Genomic DNA, 22,492 nt, shown 5'->3' with positions numbered 1-22,492 from the left:
AATGAAATACGAACTATCATGATTTTATTTTATCAAGCTTATAATATAAGTAGATGTTTGACCTGAGAGCCCGTGTTCCCATTCCCTAAGGCTGACGATATACAGTGCTCCTTTATCTTTCTTCCAGATGGAGACATGATTTCAAAGATGACAGAGAATAGTTACCTGGTGGAGGTTACATTCTGGAAAATACAGGGAGAAGAAATTGGTGTCACCATGCTAGCACACTGGAGGGGAAGAATCAGCCCTAAAACTCAGAGCACAAGGACAGAATGAGCAGCTCTAAGACATCAAAGTAATAGGACAGCAGCAAGCAGGCAGGAGGGATGGAGGAGGTCTTACCAAACGCTGGGAGCAAAGCCCCAGACATCTCTCACGCTAGAGGCAGAGCTGACCTAGCAACAGCATTGCTTCTTGCAACAGCACTTCTGCTGGCAACAACCCTTCCCACAGCCGCAGCCACATGAGCCACAGCCACATGAGCCACAGCCACATGAGCCACAGGAGCGGCGGCAGCAGCAGACCACAGGGGTACTGCAGCAGCCCCCGCAGCAGCCGCAGCAGCAGGGGCAGCAGGCGGAGCAGCAGCCCACGCGGTAGCACCTGCAGGTGGTGCAGCTGCCACAGCCGCCACCGCAGCCGCCGCAGCCGCCGCAGCCGCCGCAGCCGCCGCAGCCGCTGCCACAGCCGCCGCAGCCACTGCTACAGCCACCGCAGCCGCCACAACTTCCACAGCCACAGCACCCCATGGTGTCAGGAGAGTAAGGACTCAGGAGAGGTGAGGAGGGAGACTCAGGAGGTGAGGGAGGTCTGGTGCCCTGTGCTTCACCGACCCTTATATACCTGCTTCTGGGCCCAACCCCGGGCATGCGGCCACTTCCTTGTTGTGGTTTGCACCAGCTTCCTTGGCCGAATTTCACAAGACCCTGAATGTATTTCCTCATTGAGCACCTCTGACTTCATAGAATTGTGTTAGCACTTACTTCTTCCTCCAGTTATGCTTTTAATAAACAACATGTTTCTGAAATGTTTAATCTAGTTTGCATCGAGCAGTCTTCAAGCGCAAGGATGACTGGCACAGGAATCTCCCGGGATGAAAGCTCATGCATTCTGTGAGCATCGGGGTCCCTTCGCCGAGTGATCGTCTTTCCCTGGGTTACAGACAACCCTTCTCTGCTTGCGGGTAGTCTTTGCTGAATTCCAGAGAAGGTGGGATCCCCCTTAGGGAAGCAAAGCTCCCCCATTTGCTTCTTTTCACGTGTCATAAAGTTCTCAGGCTACAAAATCCAGAAGTTTTCTCATTGATTTTCAGATTCACTTGGTCCTTGACTCATGGGTCAAAAGATGGGAAAGTCACTTGGAAAGGGATTGCTCTGGGGCTGGAGGGTTTGTGATGATATAATTCAAAAAGAGCTCTGGCACCAGCTCACATCTCCCTGTGTTCTGCACTCAAGGGGTAGTGGGTGGAGCCAAGTTGGCTCCAAGGCCCAGGAAAACCACCGTCCCTCCGTGCCTCAGTTTCCTTTGTTTAGGTTAACTCATGTCTATTTTTTTTTAAAGTAGACTATATATGTGTGTGTATAAACACACACACACACACACACACACACACGGAATCTTTCTTAAAATTTAAATCAATTAATGAACGTATAATGTATTATTAGTTTCAGAGTAAAGTAGACTATATATTTTAGACCAGTTTTAGGCTCACAGCAAAACTGATCTGAAGGTTCTGAGATTTCCCATATACTCCCTGTCCCCACACTCAGTCTCCCCCCACCATCAGCCTCCCACCCAAGTGGGACAGTTGTCACAATGGAGAAACCTAACTCAACGTGTCGTTATCTCCCAAAGTTCACTGTTTTCTTTCTGGCTTGCTTTTGGTGTTACAAATTCCCTGAGTTTTGGCAAATGTATAATGACAGGTAGCCACCATTATAGTATCACACAGAGCCGTGTTCCGCCTATTTGTCCTATTTCTCTACAAATCTCTGCCTCCAGTTTTAACTTTTCCAGAATATCTTTTCATTGAAATAATTCACATTTAATTTGAAAAATGTTCAGTGGACACTTGAACAACTTAGGTTGGAACTCCATAGTTTCACTCGTAAGTGCATTTTTTTTTTTAAGATTTTATTTATTTATTTGACAGACAGAGATCACAAGTAGGCAGAGAGGCAGGCAGAGAGAGAGGAGGAAGCAGGCTCCCCGCCGAGCAGAGAGCCTGATGTGGGGCTCGATCCCAGGACCCTGGGATCATGACCTGAGCTGAAGGCAGAGGCTTAACCCACTGAGCCACCCAGGCGCCCCCATTTTTTTTAATAAATACAGTACAGTTGTGTAAATGTATTTTCTCTGCCTTGTGATTTTCTTTTTCCTTTTTTTTTTTTTTAAAGGTTTTTATTTATTTGACACAGAGAGAGAACACACAAGTACGCAGAGCAGCAGGCAGAGAGAGAGGGGGAAGCAGGCTCCCCACCATGCAGGGAGCCTGATGCGGGGCTTGATCCCAAGACCCTGGGATCATGACCCCAGCCGAAGGCAGAGGCTTTAACCCACTGAGACACCCAGGCACGCCACTGCCTTGTGATTTTCTTAATAGCATTTTCTTTTCTCTAGCTTATTTAAAGTAAGAACATGGTATATAATATATATAACATATAAAACGGGTGAGTCGATGTTTTATGTTATCGGTAAGGCTTCTAGTCAACAGTAGGCTATTAGTAGTTAAGTTTTCGGGAAGTCAAAGGTTATAGTTTAAACTGTGTGGGGGTTTGGTGCCCCAATCCTGCATTGTTCAAGGGTCACCTGTATACAGTTTATGCCCTGCCTAGCTTTGTGTCACCAGGCCTAAAATAATCACAGTAAAATCTTGACTATTACGTATTGAAGTTCACAGTAAATGTAGCAACCTTACTTTGTCACTGTAGCTTCTAATCACATGTACCTTATTGTGGTTAGTGTCCGTGCAGTCCTAGGAGGCAAATGCCATTAGCACTGGTTCAGAGGGGTCAAGGTACATGCTGAGTGCCACATCTGGGGTCTGAGCCAGGATTCCACTCAACTCTGCTTCACCTTGGCTGAGCATAACAAAGGGACAACTATGTCCCTTCAATTGTAAGATCTGCTCTGTTTTCTCAGAACCTACTGCTGACATGTCCAGGCTCTGTTTTTCCTTTCGGCTCTAACTTTGAGATTCAACATCACTCGCAGGGATTACAACTAGTTCCTGTCATATTTAACGTACAGTAGTGGTCCTCCGAGGCTACGCTTCCCTGCAGAAATGCCTGCAATGAATCACTCATTCCTTCTGAAGGAGCTCCCGGGTCTCATGATCACTTGAGTCCCCTCTGCAAATGTCACTGTAGGTTGCAAAGCCTAAGGAAATGGCACATGACCTTGGCCTTCACAACTAAGTTTAATTTCTTGGATGTTTTTTATATTCAGAAAGATACTATGACCGGTTATTAAAAAAAATTATATTTCAAGAAGGATACCTCACCACCCTGATTTTCCTCACCTGTGGCCTCTTGAGAGCTTTCTGGTCTTTTTCAAAGCTCAGCTGAAACATGTTGTGTCTGTGTCATCATTGCCCACAAAGCATTGCACACTCCTTTCTTGCCAGTTTTTCTACTCCTTTTTTCTGCCGTCATGTTGCCAGATTATATACTTTGTGTTCCTGACCGGACTGAGCTCCTTGAAGTCTGGGTCATATTTTATTTATATTTTCATTCCCGTATCAGGGACACAGAAGTGAATTGAGAAAGGGACAGACTGGTGGGAGGTGAGTCCAAAATGCTTCGGCTGAAATCCTATCCCCCATTGTGATGGTATTAGGAGGTGGAGCCTTTGGGAGGGGATCAGGTCATGAGGGTGGAGTCTTCATGAATGGGATTAGTGCCCTTAGTCAGGGACCCTAGAGAGCTCTCACCTCCTCTTTTCCACGATGTGGAGATACATTGAGAAGTCAGCAACCATGAAGCGGGCTCTCACCAAAACCCACCATGGGGGCATTCTGATCTTGGATTTCCAGCCTCCAGAACTGTTAGTGTTTATAAGGCACCCAGTGTTTGGTATTGTGTTCAAGCAGCCCAAACTAAGACAGATGTGGTCAGGCAAAGGAATTTGGGCCCAAAATCTTATCACACTGAAGGTTTCCAAAATGACACTGAGGAGGACGCAGTGGCAGATCTTGGAAAAGATGGGGTCTTCTTACCCAGCCTGTTAGCAACAGGAACAGAGGGGGAAGGAGACATGGGATATAAGCCCCAGGCCAAAGTTCCAAGATGGCAGATTTGTCCACGGCATTCTCCCAGCTCTGTTTTTATGGCCTCTTCCCGATTTCTTGGATCACTACCTTTCCATTCCCCACAACCAAGGTCTCTTGGAAACCATTTTGAGCTCCCTGGGGTACAGCATAGTATACAAAGTTTTTGTCGCCAGGCCCCTCTGCCTGGCTTCCTGTCTTTTCAGCCATGCTTGTGCAACCAGGAGTCAGAAAGCAAGCCTGCTGCTTCAGCAAAGGCGCCCACCCCTTTCCCTCACCAAGCATGGGCTGCATTTCTCTGTATTCCTTTTTTCCCTTCCTGTGGGGGTAAAAGAATGCTGGTTTGTGCTGACGGGCAAAATAGCAGAGACTCATGTGGCTTTTTGTTTTGTTTTGATTTTGTGCTGTGCTCTACTTCATTTTTTAAAAGGGGCTAGGATTTCATTTTGTTGGCATCACTAGCATTTCCTGTGATTTTTCTTACTACTGACCGCCTGCATCCCTGTGGTATTTGACACAAAAGAAAGTGATGAGAGCACAAATCAAGTGACTCCATCCAACAAACATTTTTTGAGCTCTGGCCTCTTGTCAGTATTGTGGCAGGGATCAGTCAGCATGGGTGAGCCCCTCCCTGGCCTCACACCAGCCACCCCACATATTTCACCCCTTCTGAATCATATGTCCCGGGGGGTTCTCTCCAAAAATTTAAAAAGAGAGAAGAATTTCATACAAAATCCTTTTGTGGACTTCAAGGGCTAGTTCTGAACTTGCCGCCTTTGCCCAAGTGCTAGGATATGGGATATTTCCCTTACATTTTGGTAGCACTCTGGATCTCAATGGGGGGCTATTTTGCCCATGTCTGGAGACATTTGGGTTGTCATCACTGGGAGAGAGTTTGCCATAATTAGTCAGAGGCCAGGAATGCTGCTCAGTATCCTAGAATACATAGGACACTCCCCACGACAAGGAGCTGTCGGGCTCAAAATGTCGGTGCCGCCAAGGTTAAGAACCCTTACCACTGCTTTATCTTCCCAAAATATTTTCCAAAGAATTTTCTCAACTATTATTTCAAAGCAATATAGTCACCTGAGATTCACCTAAAAAAAAATACTTCTCAATAATAAAGAAGCATTCAGCCCCTGGCATAGATGATGTTCTGTGCTGGGAGGTTCCGTGATGGACCACTTTGTGCCATTATTTGGTGCATGTTTTAGAACAGGATCTAAGGCTGAGTGTATGGTCACCCATAGGAGACCACAGGAAACAGGGAAAATGGGTCATGTCAGTAGCTTTCAAATATACCCTGAATATGAATTTAAAAAGAGATGCACGTAGTTAAAGTATTTCTCTTCATCTGCCTGCCGTTGCGGGCATACCATTTTTCAGGTAGTTTCTTCTTAGACTGCATTTGATACCCCAAGCACTCAGATTCATGTTTTGTTGTAATTAGGAAAAGCCTTTGTATTTTAAATGCAGTAGGAATCATAAAAGAGGAGCCGTTGCAAATATTTACTTGTGCTTTCTAAGCAGCCTTCCAAGGTGAAAGGTACTACACAGCAGTACACGGTGGCCGGCTGGATGGCTCTGTAGCGGGGAGTGAGACTTGCATTCTTTGGAAAACATCTCTGATGAGGGTAGCAAGGCTGATTCTGCAGTCGGCAAGGACATTCAGCCTGACGCTCCTTTTATTTCTCCAGTCTTTGGTAAGAGGACTTTGCCGCTTCTGGTTGGCGAACGGGAGAAGAATTAGGCACAAACAAGTCAGCTGCAAGAGACTGGGAGCAGGGGACAACAGTCGGAAAGACAGCGGCCCAGAGCAACTCCAGAGTCCCACTTTTATTAGATAGAAACAATAGCCAACAGAAGAACGATGAAGGTCAAACATTAGTCACATGTCTCGTGGACAGGCAAGAAAGAGGATAAAGTTTATAGTTAATCAAGCACATTCAAAGGACTCATCTAACTAACAAGGGGCACTTCTGGGAAGAGAAAGGAGCAATAACGGAAAAGGGAAGCAGGGGGTATTTCGTTCCACCCTGAGCTGACCGGGCATTCCCGGGTGCTCGGCTTCCCTGAAGCAGGCGGCGTTCTGCCCTGGGGGGGCCGGGTGTTCCCGGCTGCCCGGCTTCGGTGAAGGGGCGGCGTTCCGCCCTGAGCAAGCCAGGCGTCCCCGGCTGCCCAGCTTCACGGTCGAATATCATCCTTCTCCCCAAAGACCTGTTGCCAGTGTATGTTTTTCTTAAGGCCATATCTAAATGTGCTTGGTTAACTAGTAAAATCCTCCAGGGGCTATAGTTTAAGTAACACATTGTTCCGAGGGGCAGTAGCAGGACTTCTGGGCTGGGCACGGAAAAAGCCCCCTTCTCGATGTTCATTGTCGCTGCGCGTCAGCCCATCGTTTCAGCCCCAGGATGTTGTGCTGCGTGGGCTTTCTTAGCATGTCCGTGGCTGTTGACAGCATCCCCTTTTCCATGGCTCCCAGGAGCCCTTGCTGGAATTTTTAGGGCATTTATTTGACTTAGAAAAATAAACAAATAACCTAATAAATCCAGCCAACATCACAAAAAGGGAAGTAATTAATAGATTATGAGATTTTGTCCCATGATGACTGAACTAAATAGCACAGAGAAGTGGTCATGTGTCTCACTGTCCCTACCCCCAGATTGCGTATATAAGGGGCTCCCCCAGCAGAAGGCGGCATCAGACCTCCCTCACCTCCTGAGTCTCCCTCCTCACCTCTCCTGAGTCCTTACTCTCCTGACACCATGGGGTGCTGTGGCTGTGGAAGTTGTGGTGGCTGCGGTGGCTGCAGCAGTGGCTGTGGTGGCTGCGGTGGTGGCTGCGGTGGCGGCTGTGGTGGCTGTGGTGGGGGCTGTGGTGGCTGTGGCGGCTGCGGCGGCTGCGGCGGCTGTGGTGGCGGTTGTGGCAGCTGCACCACCTGCAGATGCTACCGTGTGGGCTGCTGCTCCGCCTGCTGCCCCTGCTGCTGCGGCTGCTGCGGGGGCTGCTGCAGTACCCCTGTGGTCTGCTGCTGCCGCCGCTCCTGTGGCTCGTGTGGCTGTGGCTCGTGTGGCTGTGGCTCGTGTGGCTGTGGCTGTGGGAAGGGCTGTTGCCAGCAGAAGTGCTGTTGCCAGCAGAAGTGCTGTTGCAAGAAGCAATGCTGCTGCTAGTTGGCCGGCCGGCTTCTGGGAAGATGCTGCAGGTAACTATCCCATTAATAATATTTTCTTTCTTCTTGACAGTCCTCCCGGATTTGAATGTCACCAAGGGTGACATGACACTGGTTATCAGGCTAAGGAGTTTAATACAGATCGCTCGGTCCCTGAGATCCTGCCTCTAAATGGAAAACACCAACACAACCCCCCATCTATCACCAAAGTGTGAGCCCAACAAAATAGAGTGATGATTGTTAATGCTATCCTTTCTTGAAATGTGACCGCTGAAATATGTGTTTCTACTCCTTTCCTCCTCTTTTTGTGACTTCTATATCCCAAATCTCTGCTAGTTTCTGTTTCTGTAAACCTAAGACAATGATTTTCCTAATAAACCACATAAAACTGACATTCAAAGTCTCACCAATGTCTCCTCTCTTGTCCTTACTTGACAATGTCTCACCCAAGGATGTGATTACACCCATCAAAGTAAGACCCCTGATGTTTGAGATAGGTTTGGAGTAAGTAATGAGTAATCTGTCATTAATAGGTTTTCATACAATGGTCGTAATTTGGTGGCTTCAACTATCCTCCTGTGCAAGCCAGCAAAAAGATTCTGGCAACACTGTATCAACACTCTTTCTCCACCTCCGGATTCCACTTTTCTAAAAGATTTTGATCTCGGTGTCTACAGTCAGGGGAAATTTAATACCTAAAGCAATGAGTACTTATTTAGGTTTTAGTTATTTCTGTCTGGTCCTATTAACAACCTAATCTGACTGCATATTAATGAGAATTTTTATTCCATCACCAGTACTAGTTAACTGTGTCTTTGTCAGGTTGTGGTCACAAAATACTAGTGTGATCACAAGAGGATAAATCTATTAGTAAATATTGTGAGTTATCCAAACACTTTCTTCACTTAGACTATATTCTGTCATATCAAAATATACTATAAGGACTGAAAAATTAAAATGTCACAATGGGAGAGGATGCCTGGATGGCTCAGCGGGTTAAGCATATGACTTGATTTCTGCTCAGGTCAGGATCTCAGCCTCCTGAGATCCAGCCCCACGTGCGGCTCAGCAGGGAGTCTGCTTGAGGATTGTCTCCCTCTCTTCCTCCCCCTTTGCCCCTCCTTCCACTCATTCTTTCTTTTTCTCTACATAAAAAAAATCTTTAAAACACCACAATGGGTTGTCTTCAGACCACATGTCTCAGTGTCCCTTGAAGGCGAAACCACACACAGTGTATGTAATTGATGAACCCACATTCAGAATGCAGTACCCTTTCATAGGAATGATGTTTTAGACTTTTCTACTTAATCTGTTTCTTTTGGAATGCAAGGGACGGAGACAGGGGCAGAAGGGTGCAGCTCAACGTTTCAGGCAGCCCACAAGATCTCGGGTCCTCTCTCTCCCTCGTCCATCCGGGAAATACTCACAGACAGCAACTGCTTCAAAACATTGCTCTGAACAGAACAGCAGGAGACCCCAGCACAGGGAGCAAGGGAAAAGCACATACCAAATTCCAGCGTTGGGCGTGCTTCTGCGGAGGCCCTGCCGGGGTTCACAGAACTCAAGCAGAAATGGGTACTTCCTGCCTGGTGCAAGTCTGTGTTCACAGACACCCAGAGGATGGTGGGTGATACTGCCTTCTGGGAGGGGCATTACTTGTTACCACTTGCTAGCCTTCACACTAATGTGTACATCAAAGGAACGAGAAAATAACATGAAATAGATGAATTTGCTTCATCGGACCGCTGGGGATCACCAACTCAGACAGACACTCCTGGGCATGGCGGGACACAGAAAAATAATCCAGGGCTGGGAGCATTCCTGCACTAACAGAAGGAGATTAGGTCTGAGTGATACATGTTTACTTCTGAGAATAACAGGGAAATAAGACATGGGCACCAGCAGCATGACATTTTTATAGATACACCGTATTTCCTGATTTTACAAATGCATAGAGTAACTACAACGTGTTAGACACTGTTCTAGGCACTAAGAATACATCAGTGAACAACACATATAAAAAGTTTCATTCTCATAGACTTAACATCCTAGTCGTGGGAGTGAGATAATAACACTAAGGAAATGAGTATATCATATGGTATGTTAGAGACCAAAGACTGAACATACAAATGGTCAATGACCGAACCATATACAAAAACAGAACTCTCACCTATAATCAGCAGCAACTAGGCAGGAAACCAGCCTTTATCTAAGCAAGTTGCACAGGCAGCCCATCTTCTACCTGCAGGTCAGATTTCCAAACCTGATCATTATCTCCAGCAAACAATCCAGGAAGTCAAGTAATAAATCCTGTAATAATCGGCCCCAACTGGTCAGGACCTGATCAGTCACTGGCAGCTTCCCAGATTTCTGTCCCTGTTTGCAACTTGGACCAACTAGAGAGAGCCAGATATGCCCCCCTTCAACCAGTCACATACGATGTGCTGCTGCTAGTTAGCCCGCCTCCACCTTCCTCCGGCCACAGGCTCCCATCGAGCCTCTCCTTTTCCACCTAAAAGCCTCTGCCAAAATGCAAGCCAGAATCCCTTTGCTGTAGTGAGCTCTGAATAAATAACCTTTGTTCTTGTTAATCTTCCTTTACTTCCACGAGACTTAACAACTCCACACTTAGGGTGTGTAGGAATTCTCCCACACATGCTCTAGCAGATAGATACAAAAATGTTCATAGCAGCACTATCAAAAACAGCAAAACCCAGAAGCAACGGAAATTCCCCTCATCCAAAGAGTAGATGAACAAATGAATTTCAGTGTATTCACGGGAAAGAATGTATATAGATGTAATAAATCCATGTACAAAGAAAAGCAAAGAAAGGGTGAGCATAGGTTTTAGGGTAAGCACTCACCTGGGTGTAGGTGTGCAGAAGAAAGGGTTGGGGTGGTGAGGAACCTTTTAGACCTTGATGTCAAGGCTTTATCCTGTTACATTATCCAAATAATTGGCAAACTAAATAAAGAAGACTATGCTTGGAGTATATTAAGAACCAGAGGTTACAGTCCATTATTTTCTGTGCCATGGAGTTCCTTAAAAAAATAAAGTATATTAAAATGTGATGTCATGAGGTCATGGTGAAGGTGGGAGACATTTGAGCACAGAACAGGAAGTGCGGAGGGAGTGAGGTGTCCAGTTGTCAGGGTCAAGAGCACTGTGAACTGTGGGGCTATAAGCAGAGGAGAGGGCTGGGAGCAGGTGTTCAGCAAGGTGGTGGGGGTGGGGGGTGAGGAATTTCATCTCAACTGTCAGTCCAGGTCATTGCAAACTTCAGCCTGGCTATGGGTGTCATAGGCCCCCTGAGGAGGGCAAGTTCGAGATAAGATCACCTGACTTTCTCTGCAGAAAGATTATTGTAACTGTACCTTGAGAATTGACAATGGCAGGGGCAGGACGGGTGCCGCTCCACCCTGAGGAAGCTCTTTTTGCGGGCGGGGGAGTGGAGGGGGCAGTGAGAAAGTCCCTCAGGGCACGAGGACCTGGCCGATTCGTTTGCTGTGCTGCTTTGGAGCGGTTTGGGTAGACCTGTTTCTCTTCAGGCACCTACTTGCCTGGGGCGGGGGTAGGGATGGGAGGGGAGTCAGTGTGGGTCCTCTTGTTCAAGCCAATCATCACAGATGGTCTGGAGCACTGGCCTTGAATCTCTAGAAGAGATGTTCCAGTTCAATTTTAGCCTCCCAGTGAAGGAGAGAGTGTGAAAATGAATACGACAGAGTTACGTACTTTTCAACGGAGGCGTAATATTCCCAGGCCACATCCCATGTGTTGCTTGAATTAAATACTCCAAGCATCAGGAGGTAGGGCTGTTGGTTAATTGAGTTCTTAGGTCATTGTCCTGCTGTGACCCTGGAGGCAGGAGGCAGACCTTATCCAGGAGGGTGGGACTAAAGTGGGATTTACCCTGAAGGGAACGATTTTCCCACCTTCCACCATCTGAGCCAGCCCTGACAGATTTCAGAATAGGACGCGGGGTGAGGCCCTGCCTGGGGCAGGTGAATCCTTCTTTCAATGGAGTTGAATTGTGGTTTGTGACTCCAAAGGGAGCAAAGATGCTGGTGGGCCTCCTGAAGGAAGAGGAGGGGTAGGCAGTAAGGTGGAAGGATGTGGGAAGAGGCACCTGCACGTGAAGAGCCTGGCTTGTGTTTGATTGTGGTTTTAAATCATGCCCTCTTATCTTTGAACCTGCAGAGACTTGCCATTAGTTGTAATCTGAGATGGGAAAGGTCATGGGGAATTAAAGCAAGACTCTGCTCCACCCTCGGGATGAAGAGAGTAGGGAGTGGGCCCAGTGGTTGTAAGAACCGTGGACACCCAGGGCGCTCTGCCCTCAGCCCAGCAGAGCAGGGACCCCTGAGAGCCAGCTGGTGGCAGCGGAGGAGCTCTCTGGCGATGTGGGTGGGAGTGGGGTGAATAGGGGCAGCTGTGCCTGGCTGTGGGATCTGGAACCCAATGGATCTCTCAGGACGCGCTGAGCAAGAGAGTGCCCAGGGCAGTGCAGCAGTGACCACCTGAGGGACTGAATTCCAGCCAAAGCCTGGGGCAGAGCCAGCCATGATCACTGCATGTCTCCCTCTCCCACCCTCCCCTCGCCCCTCTGCTCAAGGACGCACGCATGAGCTCTCTCTCAAATAAATAAAATAAATCTTAAAAAAATAATATATGGAATCCAAATGGTTATTATGCAGATTAAATGAGTCAGTGCCTGGCACAAAATAAGACTTCAATAAATGTTAGCTATACATTACATCTTTTCTCACTTCTGACTCTTTCCTTGGAGCAAACTCTTAAAGGTGGACTGACTAGATCAAAGATTATCCACGCTTTGCTGATAAAAGTTATAAATTTGCTCTCTATAAAATGTTTATCAGTTATTCCCAGCCACTGTGCCTGAGGGTTTCTTTATACTCTGCAACCAACACCAGATATGATTAAAACAATGTTTTGTTAATATAGCAGATGAAAAAATTAATGTTTTGCTTATTAGTGAAGTTCACTGTAAAAAAACCTCACAAAAACCCAACTTTAAACTTGTATCATGAACTCCCATGGACCTAGCTTTAACAATGATTAATTCATAGCCAATTATTTTGAAACAAATCTGTAAGAATTAAAGTATAACCATAACACCATTGTCATGCCTAACAATTAAGAATGCTTCTTTTTTAAAGAGAGAGAGAGAGAGAGAGAGAGAAAACAAGCCAAGGTGGGGGAGGAGCAGAGGGAGAGGGAAAGAGAGAATCCCAAGCAGGCTCCAAGCTCAGTTCGGAGCCTGATACAGGGTCTCCATCTCACAACTTTGAGATCATGACCTGAGCCAAAATCAAGAGCTGGACACGTAACTGACTGAACCAGCAAGCGGCCCCTAAGAATAATTTTTGATTAATATCTCTTAGTAATTAGTTATGTTCAAATTTCCCTAAATACCTTATTTTTAAAACAGTTACCTTACACCAGTTAGAATGGCCAAAATTAACCTGACAAGAAACAACAAGTGTTGGAGAGGATGTGGAGAAAGGGGAACCCTCTTACACTGTTGGTGGGAATGCAAGCTGGTGCAGCCACTTTGGAAAACAGTGTAGAGATTCCTTACGAAATTAAAAATAGAGCTACCCTATGACCTTGCAATTGCCCTACTGGGTATTTACCCCAAAGATACAGATGCAATGAAAAGAAGGGCCATATGCACCCCAATTTTCATAGCAGAAATGGCCACAATCACCAAACTGTGGAAAGGACCAAATGCCCTTCAACAGACGAATGGATAAAGAAGATGTGGTTCATTTACACAATGGAATATTACGCCTCCATCAGAAAGGATGAATACCCAAACTTTGGTATGAACATGGATGGGTCTGGAGGAGATTATACTGAGTGAAATAAGTCAAGAAGAGAAAGTCAATTATCATATGGTTTCACTTACTTGTGGAGCATAAGGAATAACATGGAAGGCATTAGGAGAAGGAAAGAAAAAGTGAATTGGGGGAAATCAGAGAGGGAGATGAACCATGAGAGACTGTGGACTCTGAGAAACAAACTGAGGGTTTTGGAGGGGAGGGGCGTGGGGGGATGGGTGATCCTGGTGGTGGGTATTATGGAGGGCACGGATTGCATGGAGCACTAGGTGTGGTGCATAAACAATGAATCTTGGAACACTGAAAAAATAAAATAAAATAAAATAAAATAGAAAAATAAAAAATAAAATCAGTTATCTAGTTAGGGTTCTAAGAAGACTCATGTGTCCCTAGAACTGGCTGAAGCCTTTCCTGTCTATTCTAACCTGAGTTTCCCCTGCAGCCCTCTCTATGTCCTTGCAATTTGTCTTTGCTGTACAGTGGGTTAGTTTTCCATGGCTGAATTCTGGAGTTGGAAGACTCCATCCCCGTGGAATCATTTAACACTCTGGAATTCCAGTAATCCGATCTCGTGGCCTGTTAGGATTCCATATCTAGTTTTGGATAAGCTTGCTTCATTGGTGGTATTGAATTCTTCTATCAAGAGATACATCATTCTATTGTCTCACTCTGTGTGATAAAGTCATCCCTGGCTAGTCACTACTGACATCCATGAACTCATTAGGACTGCTTTTTCCTTCCTCTTCGTTACCTGGGCTCTGTCTGCAGAGGCAAATATCCTCTTCTCAACTCTTTGGTTACTCTGAGGTATGTTTTACTTACAAAAGGCAGAGTAAATGCCTGATTCTCCACCCCACCATTTTTAAAAACCAGTTTCAAAATAATGTGTTAATTTTCTGGCATCTTCCAAAGATGACTATGAGGTTTACTTTTTATTTTTTGGTATTATTATGAACTCATGTATTTAAAAATATCTAATGTGTTCAGTGCATTGCAGTTATTATTTTTTTTGATGCTCAAATTTTCACCTCAATGTGACTCCCTTACACTTTGTAGATTCCTGTTTTCCAGAGTGACAAGATGTTCAGGGCTCAACTTGTGCATTTCATGACCAAACCAGGAATCACCCATTTTTCAAGGAGCCCTGGTTTATTATTTTTTTTTAAATGTGTGATTCTGTCCTTTGTACATTTTTTCCCATATGGATTTGTAAGAACTCTTTACATATGAAGATATTTATCTTTTGTCTGTCAGATGAGCATATATAGTTTTCCCAGTTTAAAAAAAAATTGAGACTTCATGTTGAGTTATGTTAACATTTTTCTTATTAGTGAAGACATGTTGAGTTCATATTGAGTTGTTGGCAGATGTTTAAATATAAATTGTACATATTAATATTTTTCTTATAAGTTTTGGTCTTGGTGCCATAATAAGCAAGATCTTCCCCATTCTAGGAATATAAAACTATTCTCCCATAGTTTTTAAACTACATCATTGTTTTAATTTTTATATTTCAATATAAAGTATAAATGTTGAAATATCTTTATGTAAATATTAAAATATAAAAAGATCCATCTGGAATTTATGGAGATTTGGTGTGATGTAAAGTTTTTATTTAAAAAAAAATCACTGTTATGCTATAGTTATGCATGATAGTACCATTGACAGAAGCTAGAGTAAGAATACATGGGACCAGCTGGATGATGGACATTAGGGAAGGTATGTGCTATGGTGAGTGCTCTGAATTGTGTAAGACTGATGAATCACAGACCTTTACTCCTGAAACACATAACACATTATATGTTAATTAAAAAAATTAAAATTAAAATTAAAAAAGAATACATGGGACCTCTCCATAATATTTTTAAAATTATAAATCTACATGATTTTCAAAATAATGGAAAAAAATCATTTTTTGTTGTTGTTGTTGGTATCCCAGTTTATATTTCCAAACGGTTAGCTAAATGTCTAATTGCTTAGGTATCCTAGTGGTGAATATGAGGAAATTACACACAAAATTGGCTATTACGTGGTCATGAAAAACAGTTTCTAAAAAGCAAATATTCAATATAAAGGCAGTTATATACAATTAAATGGTAAGTCAAAAATCAGAATAAAACCTATGTATTTGTAATACTCTTCATTTTGTTATATAAATACACAGAAAATAACACCAAGATTATTAAAAGGGAAAGAGTAGCTTAACAATGACAAAATCTGGTGGACATCATATTAATTAGCTGATTGCATTTAACAACACCACTAAGGGATAAACAGACATCACATACTTTCCAATAGCATGTTCTGAGGGGAAAAAAAAAATCACATGTGTAGTATTCCTGCAAATGTGTTTAACCCGAATTTTATCATGAGGGAACAAACAAATTCATTCTGAGGGTGATTTTGCAAGAACAACTTGCCAGGACAAAAATAAAATGTTGGAGGACCATTCTAGATAAAAGCCAACTTAAAATACATCTTTGGTTGGAGCCAGGTTGACATTATTAAAATTGTCAATACAAATTACAAGGTATTTTGGGATAGAGAAACTGAAGATTGTCTATATTACATAGTAGCATGTATCACTATTAAGTTTCTTAAGTGTGAAAATTGTGTGGTAGTTTTAAGGAAGATCTCTTTTGGAAAATACATGCTAGGGGTCAAGTTTGTTAAGGGTGAAGTTTCATATTTGCAACTTATTCTCAGATGAAAGGGAGAGAGAAAACTAAAATTCTGGCAAAATGTTCCTCGTTGGCGAACTTAAATGAGTGGTATCTTATTGTGATAGTCTCACAACTTTCCTATAGATTTGTGATTCTCCAAGTTAAAAATATTGGGGGGAAAAAAAAGCCTAGGAAAACAGTGGCAGGAAATACGACAGGTGGAAGTGGTTATTACAAGCAATGTTAACTTTCATCCTTAGAATTTTCGATATTTGGGGACGCCTGGGTGGCTCAGTTGGTTAAGCATCTGCCTTTGGCTCAGGTCATGATCCCAGAGTCCTGGGATCAAGTCCCACATCAGGCTCCTTGCTCAGCAGGGTTCCTGCTTCTGCCTCTGCCTGCTGTTCTCGCTGCTTGTGCTCACTCTCTTGATCTCTCTCTCTCTCTCTCTCTCTCTGACAAATAAATAAAATCTTTTAAAAAAAGAATTTTCTGTATTTTGAAGTTGTTTATAGTGAATTTACATTATTTTAAATTCAGAAAAAAATGTTTTGAAAGAAGGAAGGAGTTACCACTCTGTTTCCTCCATTTTTCTCTCTGAATGTTTCGTGTCAGTTTCCCCAGTCTGAAGTCACAGTAGGTGGACACAGGGAAGAAGTGAGGGCAGCATTTCATGTCTCTGGGTGGCATCTCCCCACGTTTGGTAAAGCATTCTTACCAATGGAGAGTGGAATCTCTGTCATGAATGTGTTTGGGGACTAGCTCCTCTCATCTGGGTGTGTTTCCTTAGAAATCTGAGGGACAGTGCAGGTCCAATTCTGCAACTAAAGAACATCTTAAGGACCTATAGGAATTTGAAAACCTGCAGAGAACAAGTTTAGGGTGGATTATTTAATGAAACCTATAGATTAACCTAACTTGATTATAAGACTTTCCTGATTGTTTCCCAAATTACTTTACTTTCAACCCAAAGTCTGAGACATTGAACACTTTGGCCAGTTGGAAGTCAGAGACACCTGTGTCCCACACAGCAATGAAGGCACTGTCACTGTCACAGCCACAATTTTGCCGGGACTCTGTCAGCCTCAGGTCCAGAACCATTTGTGTAATTGAAGAGACACAGTGAGTCCCCCGAAGCAGAAGAATTCAGAGCACCTCTCTCTTTGGGTATGAACATTCCCCGAAGCATTAATACTTCTCTGGGGGAGGTGATGTCACAGGAACACTATAATGCTTGGAGGTGCTCATGCCATCCAAAAGCCTGTGGGATTTCCATCAGTTAGGTTTTTCTTTCTAAAATCACCCTAATCCATTTTGCCCCCCCCACCCCATAGCCACCCCACACCTTGCTGATAACACCTTTCCCTTGACTGCATGTTATAATATTTTGGGTAAGTTTCTAGTCACATAAATGATTTCATTGAGCTCTCAAATCACCCCTTCTAAGCCCTTCTAAGTTCACAAGAATCTCACCCCCTCTTTTTTTTGTTTAAGTTTTATTTATTCATTTCCAAGAAAGAGAGAGAGCAGGGAGACTGATGATGTGGGTCTCGATCCCAGGACCTGGAGAGCATGATCTGAGCTGAAGGCAGATGCTTAACTCTCCAGACACCATGGGATCTCACTCTTTTTTTTAAGATTTTATTTATTTACTTGAGAGAGAGACAGAGATAGTGAGAGAGAGCTTAAGCAGGGAGAAGACGGAGAAGCAGGCTCCCCACCAAGCACGGAGTCTGACCTGGGACTGGATCCCAGCGCCCTGGGATTATGACCTGAGCCAAAGGCAGATGCTTAACTGACTGAGCCACCCAGTTACCCCAGAATCTCACTCTTTTTAACAGCTGTACAGTATTCTGATGTATAGATATAACATTTAATGTGACCTCAATGGCAAACATTTAGGTTTTTTCCTGGTCTTTAACTACACTGCAGTGAATAACCTTGCCAATTACATGTCTTTGCCCAAGATGTGGTATTTCTTTGTTGAAAGAAAGGCATGTGCTTTAAAAAAAAAATGTGCGGATTGCTAAATTGCCATCCTGAGAAGCACTACCATTTAGCATTTTCGCCAATATTGTAGAAAAGGGACAGTTTTTCCATGCCCATGCCAACAGATTGATATTCATTTTTCAAAGATAGCTAGTGGGGACTGGGAGAAAAAAAAAAAAAAAACTCCTCAAGAGATTTTGAAGGCCAAACTTCCTCATTATCCCTATCCACACTTATTTCACGCAAGCTGATTGTGGTGGTGTGTATGAAATCCTCTATGGGAAACCCCTTTTGCAAATGGGATGGCAGAGTTTTCCTCAAAGCTTCATAGCTCCAAAAGCTGATTTGTATACATTTAATGTGAAAATAAATTTCTAACTGAGAAGCAGTATTATGATTTCTTGTAAGGGAATATTTAGGTTGTAGGCAGACCTGAGTTGGCTAAAACCTTGTGGGAATTAATCTTTTGTGGCTAAACCCAAATTTTAAATTCAACTGAGGAAATCCACTTGTCAAAAGGATGCCATTCCAAAGTCAAATTTAAATTGTATACAAAATCTGTATTTTCATGAAATTATTTTGCCTTGGAAAGATATGCATGGATGGCCACGATAGACATCCCGATGCCTGAGGTAGATTTTATCAGGCTCTGTGTGTATGCTTCACTATTACTGTCAGTTTACTTAAGACCTTCTTGAAAAAAATGAAAATATTTCAGGTTATACTATAGATTTGAAACAGATAAAATAATGAAAAATATAATGTTGGTTAAATTTACAGAAGTAGTTGGCATTCACAACAAATGCAGGCAACCCCAGTGGAGCCCTTTCTTCCCAGCTCAACACCACCCGTTCATCCTCCCTGGGAGGTGACCACCAAATGAGAAGCTTTTGGGAGTCAATGTTTTAAGGATGACCTAGTAGAGTTTATTAGAGATTATTAGTACTATAACCAGAAATACAAAGCAGCAGCTGAGAAATCAGGAATCCATTGTACTTAGAGATGAGAAAGGCAGACCCTGACGAACAGCCATGAACTCGGAGTAAAATGATCCTACTGGTCTGACCTCAGGGCTGCTGTGGGAGGCTCTTCTGGTGTTGGGAAGGGCTCCCATCTTTTGGTTTAATGATTCCTTTTGGTTTAGATTCTTCTGAGGTGTGAAATCATGAGTCACTCAAAGCAAAAAGAGAAGACGTGCAACCAAGGTCCCAACACAGAGCCCCAAGCGGTAAATCTCTCACAGCGGGGCAGGTAGACGGTGAGCAGCAGACGGGGACAGGCTGAGGGAGTCTGCCCCCCATTACTACTGTCTGGGGCAGGTGCCAGACCTGTGTCTCCCAGGATCAGCCGAACTGCCAGCATCTGCCAAGTGCAACAGCCACCAGCGCCACAGATGAATGATCAAGATGTTCTCCATCTTTCTCCCCGGTTGTCCTCGTACGAGACCTTCTTTGCTAGTGCTCCTAGAAAGTGAAGACTCACCGACACTCCCGAGTGTGAGATACTTAAGCGAAGAGAAAATTCCAGGACATTCTCATGACAGGGAGACAGCGGGAGCAGACAGATGGGATGGAGGAGATCCCTAGCGATGGGAGCAAGTAGACGCCCCAGCAACACCTGCACACCACCTGCCTAGCAGCAGCATTGCTTCTTATAGCAGCTCTTCTGCTGGCAACAGCCCTTCCCACCACTGCAGCCACGGGAGCCGCAGCCACAGGAGCCACGTGAGCCACGTGAGCCACAGCCACATGAGCTGCAACTACAGGAGTGGCGGCAGCAGACCGCAGGGTTACTGCAGCTGCCACCACAGCCACTGCCGCCGCCACCACAGCCACTGCCGCCACCACCACAACCACTGCCACCACCACCATAGCCACTGCCACCACCACCATAGCCACCGCCACAGCCACCACTGCAACCACCGCAGCTACCACAACTTCTGCAGCCATAGCACCCCATGGTGTCAGGAGAGAGGACTCAGGAAGGAGTAGAGAGGAGGAAAACTTAGGAGGTGAGAGCGGTCTGATGCTGCCTTCTGCTGGGGGAGCCCTTCATGTCCCAAGTCTACAGGCTGAGCCAGCGCCTGGTTGTTTATCCATCTTCCCAGGAAAGGTCTCACGGGGCCTTTGCTCCCTTCCTTGTTGAAGTCTCGGTCCCTCACCCTTGCTAATTTTAACCTTAACTGGTCTCTTAAATCTATATTTGGATTAGAACATACTTCTAAGAGGTATGCGCCCATGAGAATGTACACGTGTATGTATTTTTCCCCCAGGGCCTCCCCTAGTGCCTGGGCCCGTGTAAGTAGTCAGCGGGCAGCTGCTGAGTTAAGTAAATGCCTGAAATATTTAAGAACAATCCTTACTTTTTATAGCCATGGGGTTCTGAGTCTAGAGCCAGGTAAAATCCCATGTTGCTATATATACTTCTTAGTCATCATGGGTTTAAGGAAGGAAAAAAACAAACCAGCACTGTTTTTCTCTCTACTGGGTTTCACCACACACCTCTCTGTTACAAAAAACTTTCTGAAAGGATAAGTGAAAACTGGATTGAAAAGACAAAAAGTAGGCACCCCTAAATGTATTCTTTCTCCCCTTAAAACTCGGATAGGCGTTTCCTGGCTCTCTGAGACTCTTCATTCACAAGAACTGATTGCTCATTAACATTTTCTTAAAACGCTGTATGATCTCAGACGCTGAAGATGTAATTGTGGGCAGCCTGCTCCGAAGTCATCGGCCAAGAGTGAAGTTTCTGCTGCTGTTTGTTAAATGACTGAAGGAACAAAACATAAGAAAGGGCTCGCTCGCTTTTGAGCTTTCTTCCGTGCCTCTCTCAGGTTGAAGACCGGTGGCCAGGCCCCCGTTTCAGACCAAGCAAGGCCAGGAGAATGTTTATATGAAGTGATCGCTCTCCTCGCGGCTGCCTCTGCGGCCCTGGAGAGCCTGTGGCTGGGACCAGGACTCCAGAAAGGCTGCTCTTGCTGGACTGTTATGAGAACCCACTTCCTCCTGCTACTCCAGACAACGTAAGGGAGAGGAAGCCACTCCACCCCCCCACCCCAGGCTGTCTCCAGGCTTATGCTGCAGCTCTGGAGGGGACACAACCCGTCTCTCGCTGGTCTGCACTCCCTGCAGAATGCTCCTGTCCCTGGATTTACAATGGACACCTCTTTTATAAACTTACCTTTTGAAAGCCAGAGAAGGAAGACTTAGAATGCCCTCCACGATCGACCGCTGGTCCGCCAGAAGGCCGTCAGGATGCTTCTGGCTCTCCATGTTGGTTGCCCGGCATCGTGGGAAAGCCCTGCCGTGGGCACGGGAACCCCGTGGGAGTTCTCTGATGGCTCCTGTCCGAGTCCCACGCGTCTTTGTCAGGCCCCTGGAACTACTTCTTTTCCTCCACTTTAGCCATGATTTTTCTACATTCCATCCGCGGACGATGCAACACACAATGATTACGACGCAACACACAATGATTTCATTCATAACAGAAAACTCAGAGTTTACTAAGCCTGCTGCTGTGCTAAAAATAGCTAAATAGCTAAAAATAACACCCTTCCTATGGCAAGGGTGTTCAAGAAGGAAGTAAAGGAAAGGTCTTGTGAGATTCTTCCACGGAAATTGGGCTGAAAAATAAGGGGGGGGTGCCAGTATATAAGGGGCTCCCCCAGCAGAAGGCGGCATCAGACCTTCCTCACCTCCCGAGTCTCCCTCCTCACCTCTCCTGAGTCCTTACTCTCCTGACACCATGGGGTGCTGTGGCTGTGGAAGTTGTGGCGGCTGCGGTGGCTGTAGCAGTGGCTGTGGTGGCTGCGGTGGTGGCTGTGGTGGTTGTGGTGGCGGCTGCGGTGGCTGCGGTGGCTGTGGTGGTGGCTGTGGTGGCAGCTGTACCACCTGCAGATGCTACCGGGTTAACTGCTGTCCCTGCTGCACCGGCTGCTGCGGGTGCTGCTGCACTGTCCCCGTGGTCTGCTGCTGCCGCCGCTCCTGTGGCTGCAGCTCCTGTGGCTGTGGCTCGTGTGGCTGTGGCTCTGGGAAGGGCTGTTGCCAGCAGAAGTGCTGTTGCCAGCAGAAGTGCTGTTGCAAGAAGCAATGCTGCTGCTAGGAGGACGGTGTGCAGGTGATGCTGGGGCCTCTGCTTGCTCCCATCCCTAAAGCTCACTTCCTCCCATCAGTCTGCCCCCGCTGTCTCCCTTGGCTTTATGACACTTCCCCCCTGGTTCTCACTCAGAATTTAAGTAAGTTTTGCCATTTAAAAAAATCATCATGTGGACATTGTATACAATGTCATCCAAGAAACAAGAGAGAGAACCTCTTGGTTACTGAGCTCAGCAACCACAACTTCTACTGTGTTCTCTTCTTTATGTTTTTTCCTATCTAGACATTAAGTCTTTTTGTATTTACCATAAATGTTCTGTCTCTTCTGTGGCCACAGAAGCTTTCTAGATACTCTCCTAAAAATATCTTAATAAAGTACAAAAATAAACTCTGAACAGTTGTTACTGTTTTAGTCTTAGAGTTATTTTCATTAAGCTAACATTAATTA

The 22,492-nt window shown here is 45.1% G+C and overlaps 3 protein-coding genes across 3 annotated transcripts; 2 read left to right on the top strand and 1 right to left on the bottom strand.

Annotated features, from left to right (window-relative positions):
* On the bottom strand, positions 1-19,909 carry LOC308340507 (uncharacterized protein; the record flags this gene model as incomplete). Its single annotated transcript, XM_080799737.1, has 2 exons — positions 1-748; positions 19,849-19,909. 2 exons carry the CDS (start codon positions 19,907-19,909, stop codon positions 396-398), a joined length of 414 nt encoding a protein of 137 aa, XP_080655863.1. The 3' UTR covers positions 1-395.
* On the top strand, positions 7,033-7,437 carry LOC308340506 (uncharacterized protein; the record flags this gene model as incomplete). Its single annotated transcript, XM_080799736.1, has 1 exon — positions 7,033-7,437. One exon carries the CDS (start codon positions 7,033-7,035, stop codon positions 7,435-7,437), a length of 405 nt encoding a protein of 134 aa, XP_080655862.1.
* Positions 19,910-21,694: 1,785 nt separating the features above from the next.
* On the top strand, positions 21,695-22,051 carry LOC308340509 (uncharacterized protein; the record flags this gene model as incomplete). Its single annotated transcript, XM_080799739.1, has 1 exon — positions 21,695-22,051. One exon carries the CDS (start codon positions 21,695-21,697, stop codon positions 22,049-22,051), a length of 357 nt encoding a protein of 118 aa, XP_080655865.1.
* Positions 22,052-22,492: the final 441 nt, after the last annotated feature.

This window comes from Martes martes (genome assembly GCF_963455335.1).
Source record: "Martes martes genome assembly, chromosome: 3".
Lineage (NCBI taxonomy): Eukaryota > Metazoa > Chordata > Mammalia > Carnivora > Mustelidae > Martes > Martes martes.
The sequence above is the reverse complement of the archived record's forward strand: the minus strand, read 5'-3'. Positions and strand labels throughout refer to the sequence as shown.